This window comes from Musca autumnalis, unplaced genomic scaffold (assembly GCF_047663935.1).
Source record: "Musca autumnalis isolate F117 unplaced genomic scaffold, ASM4766393v1 scaffold_4, whole genome shotgun sequence".
NCBI lineage: Eukaryota > Metazoa > Arthropoda > Insecta > Diptera > Muscidae > Musca > Musca autumnalis.
Window position 1 is genome coordinate 35990196 of NW_027411977.1, and position 23897 is coordinate 36014092.

At 37.4% G+C, this 23897-nt stretch overlaps 1 protein-coding gene across 13 annotated transcripts in view; it reads left to right on the plus strand.

Annotated features, from left to right (window-relative positions):
• Exn (Ephexin) overlaps positions 1-23897 on the plus strand; it is a 408096-nt gene that overhangs the window by 309635 nt on the left and 74564 nt on the right. For all 13 annotated transcript variants that reach the window (XM_073980802.1, XM_073980796.1, XM_073980795.1 and 10 more), the window contains one exon: positions 16210-21103. In XM_073980802.1, the coding sequence (XP_073836903.1) occupies positions 16359-21103 (4745 nt within the window). In that variant the 5' untranslated portion in view covers positions 16210-16358. The remainder of the gene's footprint in view (positions 1-16209; positions 21104-23897) is intronic.

Below are 23897 nucleotides of genomic sequence, written 5' to 3' on the forward strand. Positions count from 1 at the left end.
ATTGGGACAATGCACTGACTGTATCGCCCACTTATAAAACAATGTCATGAAGGGTGCGCCTTAACTAACGTTTGATGAAAACCGCTTACACAGGGAAAGTTTTTGTGAATTCTGAAACAGCAATGTTCATAGATGAGAAAAATCTAAAAACAAGAAAAAATCGCTGTAGGGATTTTTAAATAAATCGCGGTCAAAATTCACATTTTTAGGTGTTTTTTAGGTTTTCACGATTTTGCTTGGAAACTGCAAGTCCAATCGAAATGGAGCTAAAGAAAATGTTGTAGCTGAGAAAATTCTCTAAAGGATTGACCTTTATCATTTGTTCCCAGCCTGTACCATTTTTGAGATAAAGAAGCTCAGATTACATTTTTAGGTCTTTTTTGTTAAGTCTTATCGATATGGGACCTGAGAAAATCTTAAAGCGGGGAAAATTCTCTACAAGACTGGCTTAAGTAACTTATTCTAAGTTGTAAATTTTTTTTTAGATACATAAGTTTAAGTTGGGAATTTGCAGTCATGACATTGTTTTGTAAGGGGGCGATACAGAATTGAATTGAATTTGAATTGTCCCAATTTGACCTTCTATATCTCAAAAACGGTAAAACCGAAGAGAAGTCCATAAAGGTCAATCTTGTAGAGAATTTTCATAGCTACAACATTTTCTTTAGTCCCATTTTGATAGGACTTGCGCTTTCTAAGTAAAATCGTGAAAACCTAAACAACCCCTAAAAATGACGACTTAAATCGCGATTTATTTATTTTGATTTGATTTTTCTCATCTATGAACATTGTAGTTTCAGAATCCGCAAAAACTTCCGAGTTGTAAGGACCTTCCATTTAAATTTGTTTCAAGAGCACCGTGACTACCTTTAAAAGACGAACACCTGTTGCGGGTTGTAGAAGGCTTAATAAGGGACTTCTATCTATCTATGGAATATCTTTAAAGGCTCTTCCATATATAGAACACCAGTAAAGGGTCTTCTGCCTATAGAAAATGTCTAAACAGTTCATCTAGAGAAGACCTTTAAAGGGTCGTTCGTCTATAGAATACCTTTAAATGATCTAACTATCTGCAGAAACCCCGTCTTCTGTCTATAGAAAATCTGTAAAGGGTCCGCTAACTATAAAAGACCTGTAAAAGTTCCTCTTTCTATAGGAGAGTATATAGGAGGGTATTCTATCTATAAAATACCTGTAAGGGGGTTTCCTTTATAGAAGACCCAAAAAGCTTATTTTGTCCATAGAAACTGTAAAGTGTGTTCTATCAGCAGAAGACATGTAAAGGTGATCTGAAAAGTGTCTCCCATCATTAAAAGACGTTTAATGGGTCTTCCACCTATAGAAGAAGTTCCACCTACAGAAGACCTGCACATGGGACCTGTTAGCGTCTTCTATCTATAGAAAAACCTGTAAAGGCGTTTCCCACTATAGAAGACCAATTATAATCGTGGTTACATACATACATCTGTTCCCATTAGCATCCCGAAAAAAAGAAGAGAGATTTGTTTCATATCAATTAGTGCACCCCGATTCATATTAGCTCAAAAGATATGGGACCTAAGTTTTGTTGTCGAGTCCGAACTGTGTGTCTTAAGACACTACTTTACATGGGTGAAATACTCAGGATTTGTTGGGGGTATTTCACATCCTTTGAGAAGGTGGTCTTGTCTGGCCTGGCAATTTAACTCGGGCACTGCCATCCCGTCGTTTTGTTTATACCCTCAGCCTTTAGGCTAAAGAGGGTATATACACTCTGATACGACCAAAAATATGCTTCATCGAAATAATGGTTTTAGACCCCAAACATGTTTGTACGATATCCGTTTCAGACAATTTTGAGTAGATCTAGCAATGTCCGTCCGACTGTCTGTCGGTCTGGCTGGTGCTCGCGATAACTCTCGATGAGCCGATTTGGTCCAACATTTGGCTTTCGTCATATTTTGTCCAAACTTAGTTTAAGTTCGAAGATGGGTTATATCGGTCCGATCCTTCCGGTACCTCTCCCACAAAAGTTCGAAAATGTTCGGAAAATGTGTGCGCACATTAACTCTTGAAGGGAGTAACCGATTTGGCCCACACTTTGTACATCGTGAAAGGTCTAGCAGACTTAAATGAAGTTTAAGTATGGACTCAATCGGTCCACTCGTTCGGGTACCTCCCACACAAACTTTCGGAAAAGTTCAGTTTAGGACCTGTTCTCGAATCGCTTTGATTTTTGTTGTAGCAACTTGTATTCGCTCTCCCCCATACGACGGTACAAGTTTCATAAGGGGCTAGTCCATACTTCCTGAGAAAAGAGCCTGAAAATTGCAAATACCCCCTATGACACCGTGTGTAGTGGTTGGAGCGCAAGATAAATCTCGAACGGATCTGCCAATTCGGTCCAAAATTTTACCTTCGTAATATTTTGTCCAGGGACGTACGCAGGATTTCATTTCGGGGGGGGGGGGGGGGCACAACTTGACCAAAAATCATGAAAAATTCAAATGTTGTGTAGCGTTACGTAAAGCTATTTTAAGGGGTTATGGCCACTTATAAGCATGAGAAAAGCCATTTTCATGCATTTTTTTATAAAAAATCTATTAAACCTTATGTTACCTTCTATTATAATTTTTTTTTTTTTTTTTTTTTTTTGAAAAATCTTACATTCAAATGCCCGCTTATAAAGCAGTGTTTTTACTAAAGCAGTTTGCGGTACCCACTGTAGTTTGAAAAATAATAAACCGATAAGCATATATTTTTGTGGGATCATTACGAACGTTACGAATTAATCTTGTCCATTATCGAAAAGGAATTAAAAAAATCAATTTTTAAAAATTTTAAACAGTTAAAATCAAAATTTCGATTTTAACAAAAACAAAACACTGTACAAATTTGATATTTTTTCTGACTCCGTCAGCAGTTTTTTTTAAAGACTCTCTCGGTTAAGCACATGATTTATTTGTACAATAGTCCCACAAAAACATATAAAGTTCCACTTCGAGGAAAAGACGTTTTTAGTTTCTATGCTACATACAAAACACAATAAATGTTTCCCTTCGAAAACTCATATCTCGGTAAATTTTTGTCCGATGGACTGGAAATTTTGGCACATATTCTATTCTATATTTTATATGAAATAATGGTACAAAGTATATAAATTCAATAGAAAGAATTCATAATATTTAGTCCCAATTTTGTAGGAGAGACACGTAAGGGGTATGGAAGTGGAAAAAAATTGCTCGTACCGGCAATTTTCAGGCAATTCCTTTTATATTTTTCGTTTTTGACATTATTTTCATTGTTTTGAAAACAAAACTTGCAGAAATAGAATTGCCTGTATAAACGCAAGAAGCAAGTTTAAAAGAGAACGAGAAAAATTGCCGCAAGAAAAATCGTTTAATGTAAATTGGGACTAAGGATACAATTTTAAATATTTACAGAGTGGGATATTTAGAATTGAAAACAGACAATATCGGGCCACGTTCGGTAATGTCGCCATGTAAAATTTATTGAAGTATATTTAAGTTTTTAATCATACAGGTCCACGTTATGGTTTATCGAAAATTTTACAACCACAAAGAATTGCCGTTGTCTTTGCTATAGCAAGATTTTACTATTTCGATGATCTTAGCCTAATTTTTAAGAATATCGGTTGTCGTTGATATGTTTCCAAATGAAAACATTAAGAAAAATTTAACTCAGCTTTAGTCCATATTTTGTTGTATTCAAGTATTTGAATAACAACAAAATGTTTTACAGTGGATATGAAATTGATTAGTTGCGGGCGGAGGGTAGGGAATACTATAGTTTCAGTTGTCACCAAACAACTTCATCAGTTCCCTGTTCCGCCGACTCTGTATCGATAAACAGGTCAATAAGCCCATCCAGCAAATTAAACAAAATGAAAAGGGAACTGATGAAGTTGTTTGGTGACAACTGAAACTATAGTATTCCCTACCCTCCGCCCGCAACTAATCAATTTCATATCCACTGTAAAACATTTTGTTGTTATTCAAATACTTGAATACAACAAAATATGGACTAAAGCTGAAATAAACACAAAGATGTAAAATTCTGCAGTCCAACAATAAAAAACGCCAACAACAATAATAGGCATCAGCACGGCCTTGTTGATCAATGCGTAATGCAAAAACAACAACTTTCTCGTTGTTTTACTCCCGCTTATTGAAGCAACACTCCTATGTTCGTATTCTTTGCAAAGCAAAGACGACATAAAAACAGTGGTGGATATAAAATTCTTTAGTTCGACTCAAATTGTAGGGTAATCAGTTTTAGGGCCATATAGCAAATTTCTCATTTTGTTTAATTTGCTGGATGGGCTTATTGACCTGTTTATCGATACAGAGTCGGCGGAAAAGGGAACTGATGAAGTTGTTTGGTGGCAACTGAAACTATAGTATTCCCTACCCTCCGCCCGCAACTAATCAATTTCATATCCACTGTAAAACATTTTGTTGTTATTCAAATACTTGAATACAACAAAATATGGACTAAAGCTGAAATAAACACAAAAATGGGAAAAATTTAACAGTTTTGGAGATATGGTGCGAAATGTATACAAATTATGGAATTTTTAGATATATTATAAAATTTATTTATTTTTTTTTTCATTTCTCCAAATATTTTATTTTGGCCCTTATCTAAAAATTTGCTGCAAAGGTCAGAAGAAGATTTGCATTGGTTTCAGAGATATAGCCCCGAGTTGTTTAAAAAGTCGATATTTAACAATGTTTATATGGGGCCATAAAATCCAAGCTGTATCTGACTCAACAAAACGGAACTAGGGCTTTTGTACTTTGGGTCTGTACTTTCAAAAAATCCTCACTTCAAATTATTTGCACATGATTACCTTAAAAATGTTGGACAGTGTTATTAACCGAAAGAGATAGATTCTGATACTTTTAATATTATGTTACAAAAGAAGCGTTATAATTTGTTTTCTTAATTGTACGATTAGAAGTTTTTGGACTCGATGACAAACACTTTGATGGACTTAGTTCTATATAGTTTTGACAAATAACAATCGATCCTTATTGAACCCCACATAATTATTCACTAATAATTATTTGAGAGACACTCCTCTCGATAGTTACCGCGCCCATAAGCTTTTTAGTTGGCCACCGTAGTATTTAGAGCTTTGTCAGGAAGCATAAACTTGTCCACGAAAAGTAGGATATCGCTGTAAACAAGACTACAAAATGTCCAAAGAATCATCGAACAGTCTTTAAACTGCAGTTATGTTAGACTTGTATAAGAGACCTGAAGATGTTGTCCAAACATATTCTCTTGGACCTTGATGTACTTTTGGAAGTAATCTTGCGAACCATATTAGGTTCGATTTTAGACCGAATCGGTTAGTCCCTTCGACCATTTTAGTGAACATTTTCGAAATTTTATGGCGGAGGTACCGATATGACTTAAATTTAATTTGGACAAAACATTACGAGATCCATAACTTGGACCGAGAGTTATCATGAGTTCCAACCTGCCAGACAAACAGAGATACAGACGGACGGACGGTGGTAAGTACTTCCATCTTGGCTGAATGGGATTACCAAGCAGGACTATAGGAAAAGTTTGGAGTTTCAATTAACTGACATAATTTCGCATATACATTTATCTAATGAAGTTCGATATATATACCAGTTACCAAGCTTTGCCTTCGTCTGCCACAAAAACAACATCCTAATACACCTGAAGATCGGATTTACCACCCGTGAAACGTAGTGTAATGGTTGGATGCGTGGGACTTCGGTAGACTCCTAATTTTTCAATGTATCTCTAAAGGCCTAACAGCTCAACTCGAAAGAGAATTAATTAAAAATATCACTATAAATGGCCTTCGCCTTAATAAGGCAAAAATAAAAAAACGAATATCGTCCAAACATATGTGAAGTCTTAAATCATTATTTTGATGAAATCTATACGATACAATCCTAGTGTATATAATCTCGTAATCTAAAGTCTGAGGTTACAATTATACTTCGGTAATGATAAGTAAAAATCAAGTGACGCACAAAAATTCATTTGTCTTCATTATTTTCTCATAATGTTTAGCAGCAAATTTGTCTAAAACAGAATAACAAAATTTTGGCGATGACAGTAAAACAAATTTCTAATTGGCTTTCAATATGTAGTCCACGAAGGACCGACCCTTCATACATTTCATTCAATAGATTTTTTTTATATATTTCCATTCCCATAATACTGAACTCGTCATTTTTGCTATAACCGAATAAGTTTTAAGCCTCGAGAGCTGTATACAGTTCGAATAAATAATAGACATGGGGTATATTCATTAAGGAAATTAGCATTTGATAGTGGTATGATATGACATGAAGAAGTAATTCAGATTTTATTGGAAGTTTCTCTCAAAAACAGCTTACAAACAAAACTTTTTAAAATATTTTCTTACAAAACTTGTTAATGATGTACATTTTCTGTTCAGAAACTTAAGAAAATATAAGTTTTAATTTGAAATCTTCAAATATACAAAAATTTTTATGAGAAAAAAGTATAATAACTAGTTACAGTAGCTTAACAAATTTTGTTCGACCAAAACATTTCGGGGGGGGACCCGGGCCCCCCGTGCCCCCCCCCTGCGTACGTCCCTGATTTTGTCCATAGTTAAGTTCTAAGATAAACCATCTCGGTCCACTCCTACAGGTACCTCCCTCATAAAAATTCAAAAAATATGCGCACGATAACTCTTGAAGAGAGTGACTGATGTAATCCATACTCTGCACATCCTAATATATCTACCAGATATAGATCAGGTTCGAATATGGACTATATTTGTGCACTCGTTTGGGTACCTCCCACACAAAATTTCGGATAAGTTCACTTTAAGACCTGCTCTCGAATCATTTTGATTTTTGTTGAAGCGATTTGCATTCGCCACCTCCATTACGACGGTAAAAATTTTTTCAGGGGCAAGTCCATATTTCATGGTAAAACAGCCGGAAAGGTGTAAAAAACCCTATGTCGCCATATGTGGCGGTCGGAGAGCACGATAACTCTCGAACTGTTCAACCGATTTGGTTCAACATTTGGACTTCGTCATATTATATCCAAGCTTAGTCATGGGGCAATGCCGGTCTACAACTACCGGAACTTCTCCCCAATATTTAAAAAAATGCCACTAAAATACTACGACGACATCACTTGAATGGCGCAATCAATTTGGTCCAAACTTTGGATCTCCTAATATTTTGTAAAAATTTAGTTTAACTTCTAATATGACCCATATCGGTTCTCCCTAAAGATACCTCCCCCACAAAAGTTCAACATTAGTGTCTTTGTGCAATTAATTTCTAATCCACATTTTTGTCGGCAAGTTCAAATGTCCAAAAAGTGCCACAAAATTCTAAAAAAACGTTAAATACATTCGATCTGTCCGCAGATGAAAGTTTCACTTCACATTGGCTTAGGGTATATATCTGTCGGCAAAGCCGACTGACTCTTTTTTACTTGTTTTTGTCGGCAAGTTCAAACTTCCAAAAAGGGTCACAAAATCTGCGTAGATTCGATATTGTCAATAGATGAAATTTTGAATTCACACAGGCTTTTTTTACAGGCAATATTAATCGAAGAACTTTCGACTATAAGAGAAAGATAGAACCTCTTCTATATTTTGAATAGCATTTAAAATAAATTTTATTTAATGGATATTCCTAAAAGACTTCGTATGTAAGAAGTGCCTCTATAAATGGTTTCTATCTGCAGATGTTTCTCTGTCTGCAGAATATCTTTTATAAGTTTTATCCTACAATGTGGATGCCATTCTGCATTTATCAATGCAATTTATATCATTTTTGCCCAATGATAAAACGTGTTGTGAATAAATTATGTACTCATATGTATGAATGTACGTCAAATAAATTCCCCTTTACAGAAATGCAACCGTGAATTGACAAAATCCAACATCTGCATACTAATTAAAATTTATTGAAAGCTTTTTTGTTGGAGTCGTACTTTTTGTTTATTTTTGTTTACTAACAAATAAAGACAACAACAACAAAAAGCATAATAAAAATACTCATTAAATGCCATAATAAAAGCAAACAGCATTCATACTTAGTGTGGTAACTATGGTTTGCATATTTAACTTGAAGGTGAAATATAATATGACAATAAGACAGGCAAACAACAAACACGTGGTCGAAGACTAAAGAATTACAAATTTGGTAATCGTAAAAATAAAGAATATTTTTTTGTATGTATTTGCCTTTGCCCTTAAAGGGTTAATAACAATAAAATACAATTTAAAAACTTACTCACACATCCAAAAAAGGTGATTTTTCTCTTAGAGAAACCAGAATTTTAAAAATTTACAAACTTCTTTCCTAGTGTGAATTGTTGTCTGTCAGCACATTATATAGAGAACGTGCTTCATTTAAGATTAAAAAAATATTAACCGCATATTATTTAAAATAAAGGGTAAAAACACGTAAGTTGAATTTTAAGTTTGCAAATACCACATTTAAATAACTCTTGCCGGTAAACTATTTTTTTACACATTAGTTTGTTCGAAAAAACATTATTTATTATAGGAAAAATTCTTATATACAATTTGTTCACAAATTTGCCAAATACAATATACATACATACAAATGTATTTATGTATCGTAATCATACCTTGTTTGATAAAAATTTAATACCAGAAAGAAATTGATTCGATTTGTCTTAGGTCAGTTCAATTTTTTTTCAATTCGTCAATTATTGTACTACACATTTAACTTGTTGTGCTTCCGTCACTGACACCAATCACCAGCAGCAGTAACCATTAGGCTCCCCCAAAAACGTCTCCGACCTCATACCATTTTTTTTTTTTTTTTTTTGGTGTTGGATTTTGTTTTTATGTAATACCTTAAATATGTTGTGTAGTCTTTAAAAAGAAAAATTAAAAAAAAAACGGCTTGACATAAACGTTTTATTAGTCAGAAGACAAAATACTCGACACGTTTGTTTGCTTTTTAAATAGCCAAAATGAAATGACCCAACAATAATAACCCGGTAACGAACATCAGCAAGAAAATAAAACGAATAATAATCCGTTTAGTTGCGCTAATAAAAATTCAAATGCTTAGGAAGGCATGTGTGATGTGTGGTTCACACATCAATAATACTTGGTGACACATTGTAGTATATTCTCTAAGGGAACAAAAACTAAAACCGGTGATGATACTCACCTAAAAGTATCTCATAAATGTTCTTTTACAAAGAACACAAGTTAAAGGCAAATATTTTTCGCGAACAGTCTGAAGGCATAGATGTTTATCTCGATAATATCTGAGGTTATGGCCTTTAGTCCAAGGAAGTAATAATTCTCCAAGCGTGTAATCAATTTCGGCCTAACTTTGCAACAGGTACATACTATTTTTTCCAAACTTGCATAAAGTTCGAAAAGGGACTTCATCGATCCACTCTTACCTCTCCCTATGAGATCACTTAAGTGAAGTTTGGGTCCTATTTGTGGATAGTTAGTAAATTACTTTGTGGTCCTAATTACAGTGACATAATTGTTTTCCTAATTGTCCATATTTCTTGATATAATGACATGAAAGGTCTGAAAACTCCTATGGCCACCAACTAAAATAACTAGTGAGCCAAATAAATCTCGACAAAAGTATCCGATTGGTCCACAATTTGCACACGTTTTTTTATAAACTTAAAAAATGTTTGATCAGTCAACTCCTTTAGGTATTTCCTTTTTATACCCTCAGCCAATTTGGAGTCGATTTAACAATGTACGACCGTCTGTCTGTCTGTCTGGCTGGCTGGTGCGCACGATAACTCTCGAACGGATGAACCGATTTGGTCCAAAATTTGGCTTTCGTAATACTTTGTCCAAACTTAGTTTAAGTTCGAAGATGGGTTATATCGGTCCACTTCTTCCGGTACCTCCCCCACAAAAGTTCTAAAATGTTCGGAAAATTTGTGCGCACGATAACTCTTGAAGGGAGTAACCAATTTAGTCGACACTTTGAATATGGTGAAACTTCTACCATACTTAGATGAGGTTCCAATATGGTCTCAATCGGAAAAGTTCAGTTTAGGACCAGCTCTCGAATTACTCTGATTTTGACTTCTATTCACTGCCAGCCATACAACGGTAAAAGCTTCATCAGGGGCAAGACCATACTTCCATAGAAAATAGCCTGAAAGTTGCAAAAAAACCCTATGACACCGTGTGTAGTGGTTGGAGCGCAAGATAACTCTCGAACGGATCTGCCGATTCGGTCCAAAATTTCGAAGATAAGCCATATAGGTCCACTCCTTCAGGTACCTCCCCCACAAAAGTTCAAAAATGTTCGAAAAAAATGTGCGCACGATAACTCTTGAAGGGAGTGGCCAATTTGGTCCATACTTTACACTTCCTAAAATATATATACCAGATATAGATTAGTTTCGAACATGGATAATATTTGTCCACTCTTTTTCTGGTACCTCCCACACAAAATTTCGAATAAGTTCACTTTAAGACCTGCTCTCGAATCACTTTGATTTGTTTGAAGCTACTTGCATTCGCCGCCTTAATTACGACGGTAAACGTTTTTGTCAGGAGCACGTCCATACTTCTTGAGAAAACAGCCCGAAAGGTGTAAAAATCCGCTATGGCACCATGTTTATGTGGCTGGAGAGCACGAAAACTCTCGAACTGAACAACCGATATGGTCCAAAATTTGACCTCCATTATATTCTGTCCAAACTTAGTTTTAGTTCGAAGATGTGCAATACCGATCCACAACTTCCGGTACTTCCCCCCAATATTTAAAAATGTCACTAAAATGGTATGCACGATATCTGTCGAATGGGGCAACCAATTTGGTTCAAACTTTGGATCTTCTAATATTTTGTCCAAATTTAGTTTTACTTCTAATATGGTCCAGTTGTACGATGACCCACTGAAATAATTAGTGGGCGGGATATCTATCGAAAATATATTACTTCCAAAATAAGATCCTTTTCCATAATGGACTATGTCGGTAAATTCCTTTAAGTACCTCCTCCACAACACTTTTGAACTTTAACCCTAATCCACATTTTTGTTGGCAAGTTCAAATGTTCAAAAAGAGCTAACAAATTCTGAAACCACCCTAAATACTTTCGATCTGAACGTTTCAATTCACATAGGCTGAGGGTATATCTATGTTGACGAAGCCGACTGATACTTTTTTTACTTGTTAAAAGTTAAATAACCCATTGCCCTTTTTCAAATTTTTAAGTCCACGTTTTGAATATTTTACAGCAATTCAAATTATGTTTTGATGGAATTCAGCTTGGACCACTTCTTGAATCGTTTTGAAAATTTTACAATGAGTAATCTCTGTGACCACGAGGGCTGCTTAGTGATGTTTATATTTCCCTTGACACAGACCGCGTTAATTTCCAGCTGACAACCAAAATTCCCTCCTTATACCTAAAGTTTCTAACACATCGAAATAATGGTCGTAGACCCACCCAGATATACCAAATCGATCTGGCTATGTGTATCTTTCCGTCCGTCGGTTGATCTAAACCTTGTATTCATGTTACAGATCGCAATTTTGTTCGGATCGTAAGGAAATTTTTGGTGTAGATGGAGGAAGAAGAGGAAAGGAATTGATAAAAAACAAGTAAGAAAGTATCAGTCAGCTGTAGAAAGATGTACCCTCAGCCTCGGACCTAAAGAAATAAAGCAAATACAATACTTCTGACGTCTACACGAAGAGAAGAGATATGGTAGGAGCAATCATATTTTAAGAACAAAATAGTGTATTTTGCAAATCTGAAAATATGTATTGTTGTTTTAGCCATGTATTTTGTGTCAAACACCATAATGACACAAAATATATTTTTGCACCAACAATATATATTTGCAGATTTTTACAATACACTATTTTGTTCTTAGAATATGATTGCTCCTACAATATCTCTTCTCTGCCTGTATAGGGGTTTTTTGAGTTTTTGAGCAATATATCAGGAAGTATGAATTTGAAAAATTTCTACACGGTGCTCTTGAAGCAACTTTAAATGGAAGGAGCTTACACCTGGGAAGTTTTGGCGGATTCTGAAACTACAATGTTCATAGATGAGTAAAATCAAAAAAACCAAAAAAAAAATCCGAGGAGGGCTTTTTAAATAAATCGCGATTCATGTTGACATTTTAGGGGTATTTTAGGTTTTCACGATTTTTTTTTTTTTTTTTTTTGGTAACTACAAGTCATATCGAAATGGGATTAGAAAAAATGTTGTAGCAGTAAAAATTCTCCACAAGATTGGATTTCATGATATTGTCGTAGGTTTTACCATTTTTGAGATATAGAAGTTCAAACTGAGACAATGCACTGACTGTATCGCCTCCTTATAAAACGATGTCATGTTCGGTGCGCCTTAACTAACTTTAAATGAAAACAGCTTAAACCTGAAAAGCTTTTGCGGATTCTGAAACAGCAAAGTTCATAGATGAGAAAAATCAAAAAACAAGAATAAATTGCTGGATGGATTTTTAAATAAATCGCGGTCAAAACTCACATTTTTAGGTGTTTTTTATGTTTTCATGATTTCGATTGGAAACCGCAAGTCCTATTGGAATGAGACTAAAGAAAATGTTGTAGATGTGAAAATGGCTTATCTCAGGAAATATGGACTTGTCGCCGAAAACAAATTGTACCGTCGTAAAGGTGGCCGCAAGGACTATCTGCTGAAAAAAATTCAAAACGATCCGCTTGGAGCTCTTAAACTTCACTATTTCCAAATTTTGTGTGGTAGGTACCCGTAGGAGTGGATCAATTTAGAACATATTCGAACCCGATCTAAGCCCGGAAGTAATATTACAATATGCATAGTTATGACCAAATCGAGAGTTATCGGTGCGCACGATTGTAGCGCAAATTTTTGAACTTTTGTGGGGGTGGTACTGGAGAGAGTGGACCAATATGGCCCATCTTCCAACATAAATTAAGTTTAAACAGGACCAGAAGGACAAGGAACATTTCCAAAGGGTATTCGAACAGACGCTAAACTGCACTTAAACAAAAATGTTGAACTTTTGTGGGAGAGGTACCAAAAGCAGTGGACCGATATGTGGTCGGTCTTCGAACTTGAACTAAGTATGGACAAAATCTTACAAAGGCGAAATTTTGGACCGAATCGGCTGATCCGTTCGAGAGTTATCGTGCTCTCCAGTCACTAAACATGGTGGCATGGTGTTTTCTACTGGTACCGTCGCTATGGGGGCAGCGAATCCAAGTTGTTACAACAAAAATCAAAGGGATTTGAGAGCAGTTCATAAACTGCACATTTCCGAAATTTTTCGTGGGTTCAGGTACATCCCATATTCGAATCTGATTTATGTCTGGTGTAAACATTTCGATGTGCAAAGTATAGATCAAATCGATCACTGCCTTCGAGAGTTATTGTGCGCACAATTTTAGCGATCTATGAGCTCAATGACAGGTTTTTGAGGCAACAAGTCACTGGAAGCAGCTGGACCTTTCAAATTCAAATTTCTATGTTTATAATGAGCATAAAAATAAATCTGCAAAATTTGGTAGGAATCGGTTCAGATATAGATACAGCCTTCTTATATATGTTTCATCTGATTTCATATTTAAGCCGCAAAATGTCAAAATTTACATCCGATAGCCCGATTTGAATTTTGAATTTGAATTTTGATGCAGTAAGTCCTGTTCAATTAAGAATCAAGTGCAGAAAATTTGGTTCTGATCGGTCAGATAAATATATCTATATATATAAAAAAAATTCTTCAGGCCTGTAATGATGTTCAAAATAGAACTCCTCTGAAATGGCTGGACCTCATTTGATAAAATTTTGTTTGTAGATTTGTTAAGTCTGAGAATAGATCATAAGGTAGTTTTTATACCGAAGAATGGTGGGGCTGGAGACCTCCCCCACAACGGGTTTTAGCCAAACGCGATATCTCAGACATTATTAGATGTATTGGTATACAATACAATAGTAATTGTGACTTCTAGCATTAATTGATGTTTTGGATGAACCGATTTGGTCCAAAATTTGGTCTTCGTAATATTTTGTCCAAACTTAGTTTAAGTTCGAAGATGAGTTATATCGATCCACTCTTTCCGGTACCTCCCCCACAAAAGTTCGAAAATGTTCGGAAAATGTTTGCGCACGATAACTCTTGAAGGGAGTAACCGATTTGGTCCATACGTTGCACATCGTAAAATTTCTACCAGACTTAGATGGGGTTTTAGTATGGGCTCTATCGGTTCACTCCCTCGGGTACCTCCCACACAAAATTTTGGAAAAGATCAGTTTAGGACCAGATCCCGAATCGCTTTGATTTTTGTTGTGACAACTTGTATTCACTGCCCTCCATATGACGGTATAAGTTTCATCAGGGGCAAGTGCATACTTCCAGAGAAAATAGTCTGAAAGTTGCAAAAAATCCCTATGACACCGTGGGTAGTGGTTGGAGCGGAAGATAACTCTCGAACGTATCTGCCGATTTGGTCCAAAATATTGCCTTCATAATATTGTGTCTAAACTTAGTTTAAGTTCGAAGATAAGCCATATCGGTCCACTCCCTCAAGTACCTCCCCCACAAAAGCTCAAAAATGTTCAGAAAAATTGTGCGCACGACAACTCTTGAAGGGAGTGAACAATTTGGTCCATACTTTACACATCCTAATCTATCTACCAGATATAGATCACGTTCGAATATAGACTATATTTGTCCCACACAACATTTCGGATAAGTCCACTTTAAGTCCTTCTCACGAATCACTTTGATTTAATTGTGTTGAAGCAACTTGCATTTGCTGCCTCAATTACGACAGTAAAAGTTTTTATCAGGGGCAAGTCCATACTTCTTGAGAAAACAGCCCGAAAGTTGTAAAAGCCCCTATGGCATCATATGTAGTGGCTGGAGAGCTCGAACCGAATACTGCGTTCATCCACCTGTTGGATATTATAATATTTCTTCGAATATTAGATGAAATTCGAAGGTGGTGCTTATAGGTCCACTCCTTCCGGTACCTCCTACACAAAAGTTCGAAAATATCCGCTAAAATGGTATTTCTCAAAGACGTAGCAACCGATTTGGTCCAAACTTTGGATCTCTAAATATTGTCGAAACTTAGTTTATGTTCAAATTTGGGCCCTATCTGTCCAATCCTTGTGGTACCAACCACACAAATATTCAACATTGTTGTGTGGTTAAGGGTCTGTTCGAGGATCCTGTGGACATTTTTACCGAAGGGTTTCCTAGTGGCCCTATTTACAGAGATATTATGTTTTTCGTAGCCTAGTGTGATAAAAAAAACCCTATCTATCGTTATCTCCGCAAATGAGCTTTAACCCTATCCATACTTTTGTCGGTTCATACGCCCAAAATTTTGAAAACCCCCCTAAATACATACGTTTTTTTGGGAAAAAGGTATTTCAATCCACACAGGCTGAGGGTATATCTCTTTCGGCAAAGCCGACTGATACTTTTTTACTTGTTATTTGAAATTTTGCCTATTTTATTATTATTTTTCTCGTTGGAATTGAGTTGGATAATCGAAGTTTGTTAGCAAGTGAAAAAGGAAAGCCGAATATTTAATTATCCAGCTCAACTTGAAGGAGAAAAATTAACATTAAAATTATCTTCGCCCTAACAGGCAAGTCCATGCTTACTGACATAATGGCCCAAAAGCTCTAAAAACTCATACAGTGACTGACTAACTAAAATGCCTCAATGGTTCGATAACTACCGAAATGAATCACTCCCAAAATCAGATCCAGCTCCAAGATGGGTATGTCGGTGCATTTCTTTTCTGCTACAGTTCCACCACAAAATATACAGTATTTAAATTCCGTGGAAGCCAACCATTTAATGCAACTTGTTTTTGTTGCCATGCTACTAGCAACATGGCCATGTAACGACCTCCAGACAATAGCTATGTATCTATGCACATATAGTTTGTTTTGCTCCATCCATTTGCGATCAAGATTTGACTTTAATGTCAGGTGAGAGTAAACGTTTGGGTAAACAAAATCAACAACAGCGAACAACAACAATTGTTTAAACACAATAATTTTCCTCATTTGATAAACTTTAACATTTTGTTTTATTTTAATTCGGGAAAATTTTTACACACACAATGCACAAAACGAAAATATTTTGAAAAACATTAATTACAACTTTCACTTGTTTTCTGATACGCTGTTTTTTTTTCTTTTTCTCTCTTTTTAAAGGTCTCCTCACAGTTGCCAAGTAAATTGTGGGTTGAACAACCCTAATACCCGTGGCTCCAAGTGTTGTGTTGGCAACACTACAACTACAACAAAATGCAGTTGCAACAATATTCAAGAACGTGAATTGTTTGTTAATTTCATGAAACAAAATGTTGGACACACAGCTAAGAAGTCGAGAGGACAATGCCAAAATGGCCAACAACAGCACCATGGAGAATGTATTTATGCCAATAGAAATTTTGGCCACCAATGCTGATGATAAACAAGGAGAAACAGAAGAAGAGGGAGGAAAATCGCCACAAAAAACAACTAAAACAAAAAGTATTTTAAATTGGTTAAAACACAACACAACAACAACTACAACGACAAGTGGTGGTAATAATTCCAATTTCTCGGGATTAATTGCCAATGGCCAGGGCATTAATTCATGTCAACGACATAATCAGCAGACAGAAAATCATAACACTTACAGATCCAAAACACTAGACACGGCTACGTGTTTGGCGGCGGGACGTAGCAATAACAACAACACTAACTACAATAATATTAGCCAACAATCTGCCACTTTGCCAGCTCATAACGTTGGCGGCAAAGACAACGACGTTCCGTTACGTGAATTTCGTGGTGTACAAACGTTACGCCATCTGTGGAATAAACGCATCACTGCCAACAAGGAATCGGCATTGCGCGCCAAAATTTACAAGCAACAACAACAACAGCAGCAGCAACAAAAGCAACAGCAACAAAAATATTTCACCAAATCCCAAAGTTGTTTACTATCAACAACGGCTGCGGTTGGAGAAAGAGAGGCGGGAGAAGAAGAACCCCAAGCTCTTAACTTCCAACTGGGCCCCTTTCAGGCTCCTCCCTTAAGGGCCAAAAGTCTGCATGATTGTTCTGCTGATTTCCAGCAGGAAGGTGAGGAGGATCCCTTGGATCTAACCGTATTGGAAATACAAAAACATTTGGAAAAAGATAATTTTTATAAATACAAGACTGCCGAACAAGCTTCCAAGTTAAGAGAGTTGAGTGAGCAGCACACTGCCGCAAGGCGTTTTAGTTCTGGCCTACTGTTCAGTGAGCGTTTTCAGTGGCTTAAGAAACCGGAAATCTTTGTAAAACGTAAACCATCACCGCCACAAGGGGTGGAGAGTGAAATGACCTTAACGAATGGACATGAGGGGGACTCTCTTGGAGGGGATTCCCACATGGATATTGTTATAAATGATAATGAGCCAAGAGAAACAACAGTGACAGCAACAACGGACACCATGCCAGGGGCACCAAGCCAAAACAGCACGCCAATGCAATCGCCACAACACCAGCTGCTTAGGCCAGATTCACTGCAATCCACCAACAGTTTGGTTAGTCGTAATTCATCCCTTAACTCGCTAACAAATTGTTCCACTGGCTCCGGCGGCGGCGGCACCACCAGTCGCAGTGGAGTGGTTCGCAAAAATTCCTCAACCCGTAAATATAGCTTTAAGACCCACCAACAACGTTCATATGTAAGACGTAAAATGCTTACGAGTAACAAGGAGAACACGAACGGCACAAAACCGAGCAGTTTGGTGGCCCATCTGACCCAGAAATTTAATGAAATTATCCAACAAGATAGCAGTATCCTGGAACAGGTGAAAAAGAAAAATGGCGTTCTAATGACTCACAAGGGTCATGTGTTCAAGGTGGTGGAGGTGGATAACCATGCTACCGTGGGCAGAACAACATCCAACTCCTCAGCGTCACACATCAAACTAAGTGCAAGTCTTAGCAACTCTTGCGGTTCAGCGGTCAAGCGGAATATTACGAAATTTGAAATTGCCTCCAGGGGTATGGCCTCCAAGCCAAAGGTTCCTCAAAAAACTCCCAAGGTTTTGGAGAAAAGTAAAGAATTGGTTTATCACAAAGTGGGTGGAAGCTTGAGGAAATTGCCCCCCACCACCACAGTGAAGATGGGAGATGGGGGAAAGGAAGCTAAGCTGATACCACCAAATAGTTTGGCCTTGCCCAAGACCTTGGAAATGGTTAAGGAAGAAACCAAAACCCCCATGGAACAGGAAATGGAATTGGAAAGAAAATTAATGATGCAGGAAGGGAATAAGGCAAAGGATACCGGAAAAGATGTGGGAGGAAGTCACGAGGAATGTGGGCAACATCTCAAAGAGGGCGAAGAAGAAGGAGAAAAAAGGCGGGAAAAGGTAACTCAAGAGGAAGGAGGTCAAAGCCTTGAGGAATTCCAAAAACAGGACAATGGTGAAGCAGAAGAAAATACAGAAATCAGCCATGAAATTGAAACTCAGCAGGGCCTAAAAGAATATCAAAAACTGGACAAACATAATGAACAGGAGGTAAGAAAGGAAAATCAACAGGGTTACACTGTCACTGAAGTGGAATCTAAGGTCCCCGAACAACTCCCAACTTCCCCGCAAAAAGTCCTTGCAACAGAAGCGGAAACGAAAGCTGGAGAGTTAACCAAAAAGCTAGAATTCCACTATTCAGAAGCGTATCGCAAAGTAAGGCGCAAATCATCATTTGTCCAGGAAGAAAATAAACGTGACATTATTATGTACATTAAACAGGACTATTGCCATGAGGCACTTCCAGGCGACGAAGCCCAAGTTAACAGCGCAAAGGACCAATGCGATTCATCCACGAAAACCAAAGAAAAATCATTCTCCAAAAAAGTCGCCAACAAACGGAACAAAGGCAATAAATATGGCGAAGAGGATAATCCGACAAACCAACCGAACGCCAAAGATTATAAAAGGTGTCCAACATTTTATCAGGATGCTAAGCCATCTAAGGAACCATTGGATGATAAGCTAAGGGATATTAAAATTTATATCAAGACCGAGGAACAAACAGAGGAGACAAACAAAAACAACACAGTCAGCAGGAAATTGAGTGTACGTTCCGCAAAAGCCCCCTTGGAGACGTCAGTAGTTCAACAAAGTGCTTGTGGTAACAAGAAACTGAAACACATTAAACCCCCCTCCCACATAGAAATAGAATTGGCCAAGGAGGTCAAAGAGAAATTGAGTAAGCTAAACAAAATTGAGGAGGGCAACAAATCTCTCGTACCCCAGGAATCACAACATGAAGAAGAGGAAACAGAAGAAATGAAAGTGGAATCCCCTGACTTCGAGGAACCCAAAAAATCCAAAACCAAACATTCCACATTTTATGAAAAACTCAAATTTTTCTCTTTGTCACGCAACAAGGTGAACAAGGCCAGCTCTCCGAATTCTCCCACACCCACATCACCTAAGAATGAAACGCCACTAGAAGTCAAAAGTCCAGGTGAAGACAATGCAGTTCCTTTTAATTACACCCCCATGAAATCACCTGTACCGAAACAAAAAACTTTCAACGAAGAAGTATCCTATTCGGAAATGTATGCTCCTCAATCGTCTAGCATATTTTATGCCCTGCAACAGGTCGATGCAAAAATCTCCAATTTAAGTAAAAATCAACCGGATACGGTTGAGGAGAATCAAGAGCTAGACCAATATGGTGCTAATTCACGTACAGATGATTTGGAGTCACCACTTAAGCCTAACAGCTCTTTTCTGCATCAAAACTATAGCAAAGTTCTGGCGAAACCTGCAGCAGCGGCTCAGTTGATACAGGCTGTCAATGTGTCGCTGGTCAATGCCATTGAGGGTGAGCAAATGATAATGGAACAAAAGGAAATACAACAACTTCAAAATGGGGAAAAGCAGGAGACAACAACACCAAATTCATCCCACACAAAGGAGCCTCTCTATGAACCCATAGGCCTAACACAAGCTTTGGAAAAACCTGAAGAGCCCTCAACTCCACCACCACAACCTCAACCAGAAGATGATGATGATATCTATCAGAGTGTGGATGAACTTCAAAGGGAGATACAAAATAAGCAGGAAGGCGAAGCAACTTTATTGATAACCAATTCCACTGCAACATCCACGTCCAATGATTGTGAAATCTATCAGACAGTGGAGGAGCTACAAGAAATACAAATAGAAATAAAACAGGAAACATCAACCACAGCTACTGCCATGGAAAACAATGCCCAACCCCCAATTCTAGATGATTATGAGATAATAGGAGATCCAAACTTAAACATCACTGCACCACCACCAACCACAAAAATCCCAGCAGATTTTGATGGCTATGAAGAATATGCCCCCACGGTGGAAACAACTGTGGCAGCAAACACCAACACCATAAGGAAGACTACAGATCAATTGCCCGATATACCTGAACCAAAACGCAAAATCCACCAAACAACAGCACAACCCCACATATGCCCTAAGCTACCACCCATACCCACAGAAAACAACTGCCCCAAAACAGTCAACACCCCAAACAACATTCCGGATGATTCCCATCACTACTATGCCGATGAAGATGAAGAAGATGAAGACAACATTTACGATACCATCAAAGGATCCGATTGTTATGAATCAATACAACTACTTACAAACAATAACAACAACAACAGCAACAATTTGGCAAAATCTCCCTCAAATACTTCATCGACAATAACCAAAAATTCCGACAGCCACTCCATATCGAATTGTTATGAAAGCATATCTCACTATAAACCTCAAAGACCAACCAGTAGTCATCTTAGCGGTAGCAGTCGTGGTTCAACCCTGACCATTTCATCGGAACACAAAACCAATAGCCTCTATGAAGATGCTTCCTTACGTTATAGTATAAAAGGCATTTATCGTTCAAATCAGCAGATCGATAATGGAAGTGCCGCGGGTGCCAATGATAGCGGGGGAAGCAGTCACTATAATTCGTCGATGGGCAGGGCAAGTGATGTCAGCGAAGAATGGATGGATATTAGCGATAATGAGGAGGAAGAGAATGTGCATTTGAAACCCAAGCCGAAATATCAAATGTAAGTGTTTACACAGCATACTTATTACATACATATAAGTTTTATTAGTAGAACCGAAGTAAACTATCGATCTTCAAAATTTAGTTCCAAGTGTGACAGAACCTATAACAAGTAAATTTATTTCATTAAAGGGTTATAGCCACTTGCAAATTGAAATCGGCAGTGCCGACAGGAGTCATTTTGACATTTTTTTCGAAAGCTTGACAGTTTTTAGCCCCAGTGTACTCTGGACAGTTTGACATACGATCATGTGTGGTGTTGTTTACAGTAACTTCAAAAAATCACTTAGAAAAAAATTGAATTTACTTGTGAACATTTTCGTCCGATAATTTTTCAAAACTTTTGACGTGGATAATCGCGGCAAGAGTGCATCGATCAAATTAAATCTGGGTATGTTGATAAGGGGCCATCCTATATCACTATGAAAAAATGGCTTAATGAATTCAATCGTGGCCACCTTACTTACTTACTTAGCTGGCCCATTACAGAACATTTGTTCGATCTTTCTGAAATACCGCGCCTTTTCATCTCTTCATCCAATTGTTTGCGCCATCTATTCCTTGGCCTGCCAATTCTGTGTGCACCGCCAAGCGGTTCGTATTTATACGCCTTTTTAGCGGGTTCATCCTCGCCCATTTTTATGACATGGCCTAGCCAACGCAATCGCTGCATCTCGATACGTTTATTTATACTGATGTCGTTGTATAGCAGATACAGCTCGTGGTTCATGCAATGTCGATATTCACCGTCAACGCAGATTGGTCCATAGATGTTTCGAAGAATTTTTCTCTCAAACACACCAAGCACTGCCATGTCTGCTTGCGAAAGTACCCAGGCTTCGGAGCCATACATCAGCACGGGTAGTATCAGTGTTTTGTAAAGCGTTATTTTTTTACGAGATGGGGCTTTGTTTTTAAACTGCTTACTTAAGCCACTGTTGGGCAGAAATTCTCGGCCTCATACACAAAAGTGTAAAAAATACATGAGTCTCTCGCAATTTGTCCACCATTGACTTAAGCAAAGTAGCATCTGTTGACCAATACAATTCTTCGTTTTATTTCACAACTGATGTCGTTTGTTGTGTTTACGGAGGTGCCGAGGTAGACGAAGTCTTTTACTACCTCAAAATTACACTATGCAACACTGAAAATGCAAACAACTTCTAGTATGCATTTTTCGAAAGTACATATTTAGACTACAAAAACCCTAGTAGGGTTTTGTTCTGTCAGATCCAGTTCGGATTTTATAGCCTCATCTAAACCGGGCTAAATCTGCACTTTTTTGTATTTACCAGGCCTTTATCTCAGAAATGAATAGGAATTTGGCCTTGCTGTCTTTAGCAATATTGTAGCCCGAAACTAGTAGAACTTATCTTTTGAAAAAACCACATAAGAAAAACTCCATATACGGCATCAAAATCTATAAAATATAGAAAATTTTACATAATTGCTGAAATTCTGGTCAGCACCGGCTAAACTATTGGGAGTTGAACCTAGTAACCGTTTGCAAAACTCTTCCAAATAAAGTCCTCAACAATTCTCTAGAGCATTCTGAAACTCTAAAATGCTTACTTCATGTTGTTTCAGCAGTATTTTGCATCAAACACAGTTCACACCAACAGTTTATTCTCGCATTTCGGATTTCACCACATTATTGACATTTTTATTAAATCGTCGTTGAAAAATGTACTGAAAACAACGTGATAGAGGCATTTTACAACAATGACGTGTTCTGAAGAGTTGTGTATTACATTCCAGGGTATATTTTACCAAAAGAAAATATTCAGAAAAAATTAACGGTTTTGGAGATACGGTGCGAAAAGTATAAAAATTGTGGAATTTTTGCGTATATTTTGAAATTTGAAGCAATAAATGTAATTTTTCGAGTTCATTATTTCTCCAAGTATTTTATTCTTGTCCTTATCTACAAATTTGCTTCAGAGGTCAGCAGAAGATTCGCATTGGATTCAGAGATATAGCCCCGAATTTCTTAAAAAACTCAATATTTAACCATGTTTAGATGGGGCCATAAAATCCGACCTGGATCTGACACAACAAAACCCAACTAGGGTTTCTTGTCGCTTGAGTCTGTAATTTCAAAAAGTCCTCAGTTCGAATTGTTTGCACAACATCACCTTAAAAATGTTGCACAGTGTTATAGGAACCAACTTCCACAGTTGGTCCGAGCTCAATGGACGCATTGCGCGTCGGCACCATCAACTTGGTCTTCTCACCGTTTTTACGCCAGAACCACTTTAGCAGATTCGCCTTCGACCTTCACAATCGTATCAGTTACTTCTTTTACTGATCGTCCCATGATGTCTATATCATCAGCATAAGCAAGTAACATGTGACTATTGGTGTAGATTGTGCCACTTCTTTTGACGTTTGCCTCTCGTATAACCTTCTCCAGCAGGATGTTGAAAAGATCACACGAAAGGCTGTCTCCTTGTCTGAAACCTCTTTTGGTATAAAACTCTTCGGAGAGGTTCTTTCCTATTTTAACTGAGGACCTCGTGTCAGTTAAAATCAAAAAGGTGGTAGGTGTCGATCTGCATGTCTTGGGTCTTCTCCAGGATTATCCGCAGGGTAAATATCTGGTCAATGGTGGACTTGCCAGATCTAAAGCCGCATTGGTATGGTCCAATTATTTCGTTGACCATGGACTTTAGTCGTTCGCACAATATCCCTGACACTATCACTAGTATGTTCAGTTTTCAATCGTCGGCTACGCGTTCTTCCTGCCAGGTGGTGCTAACTAGCTGATGAATACACCTTATCAGCGTGTTGCCTCT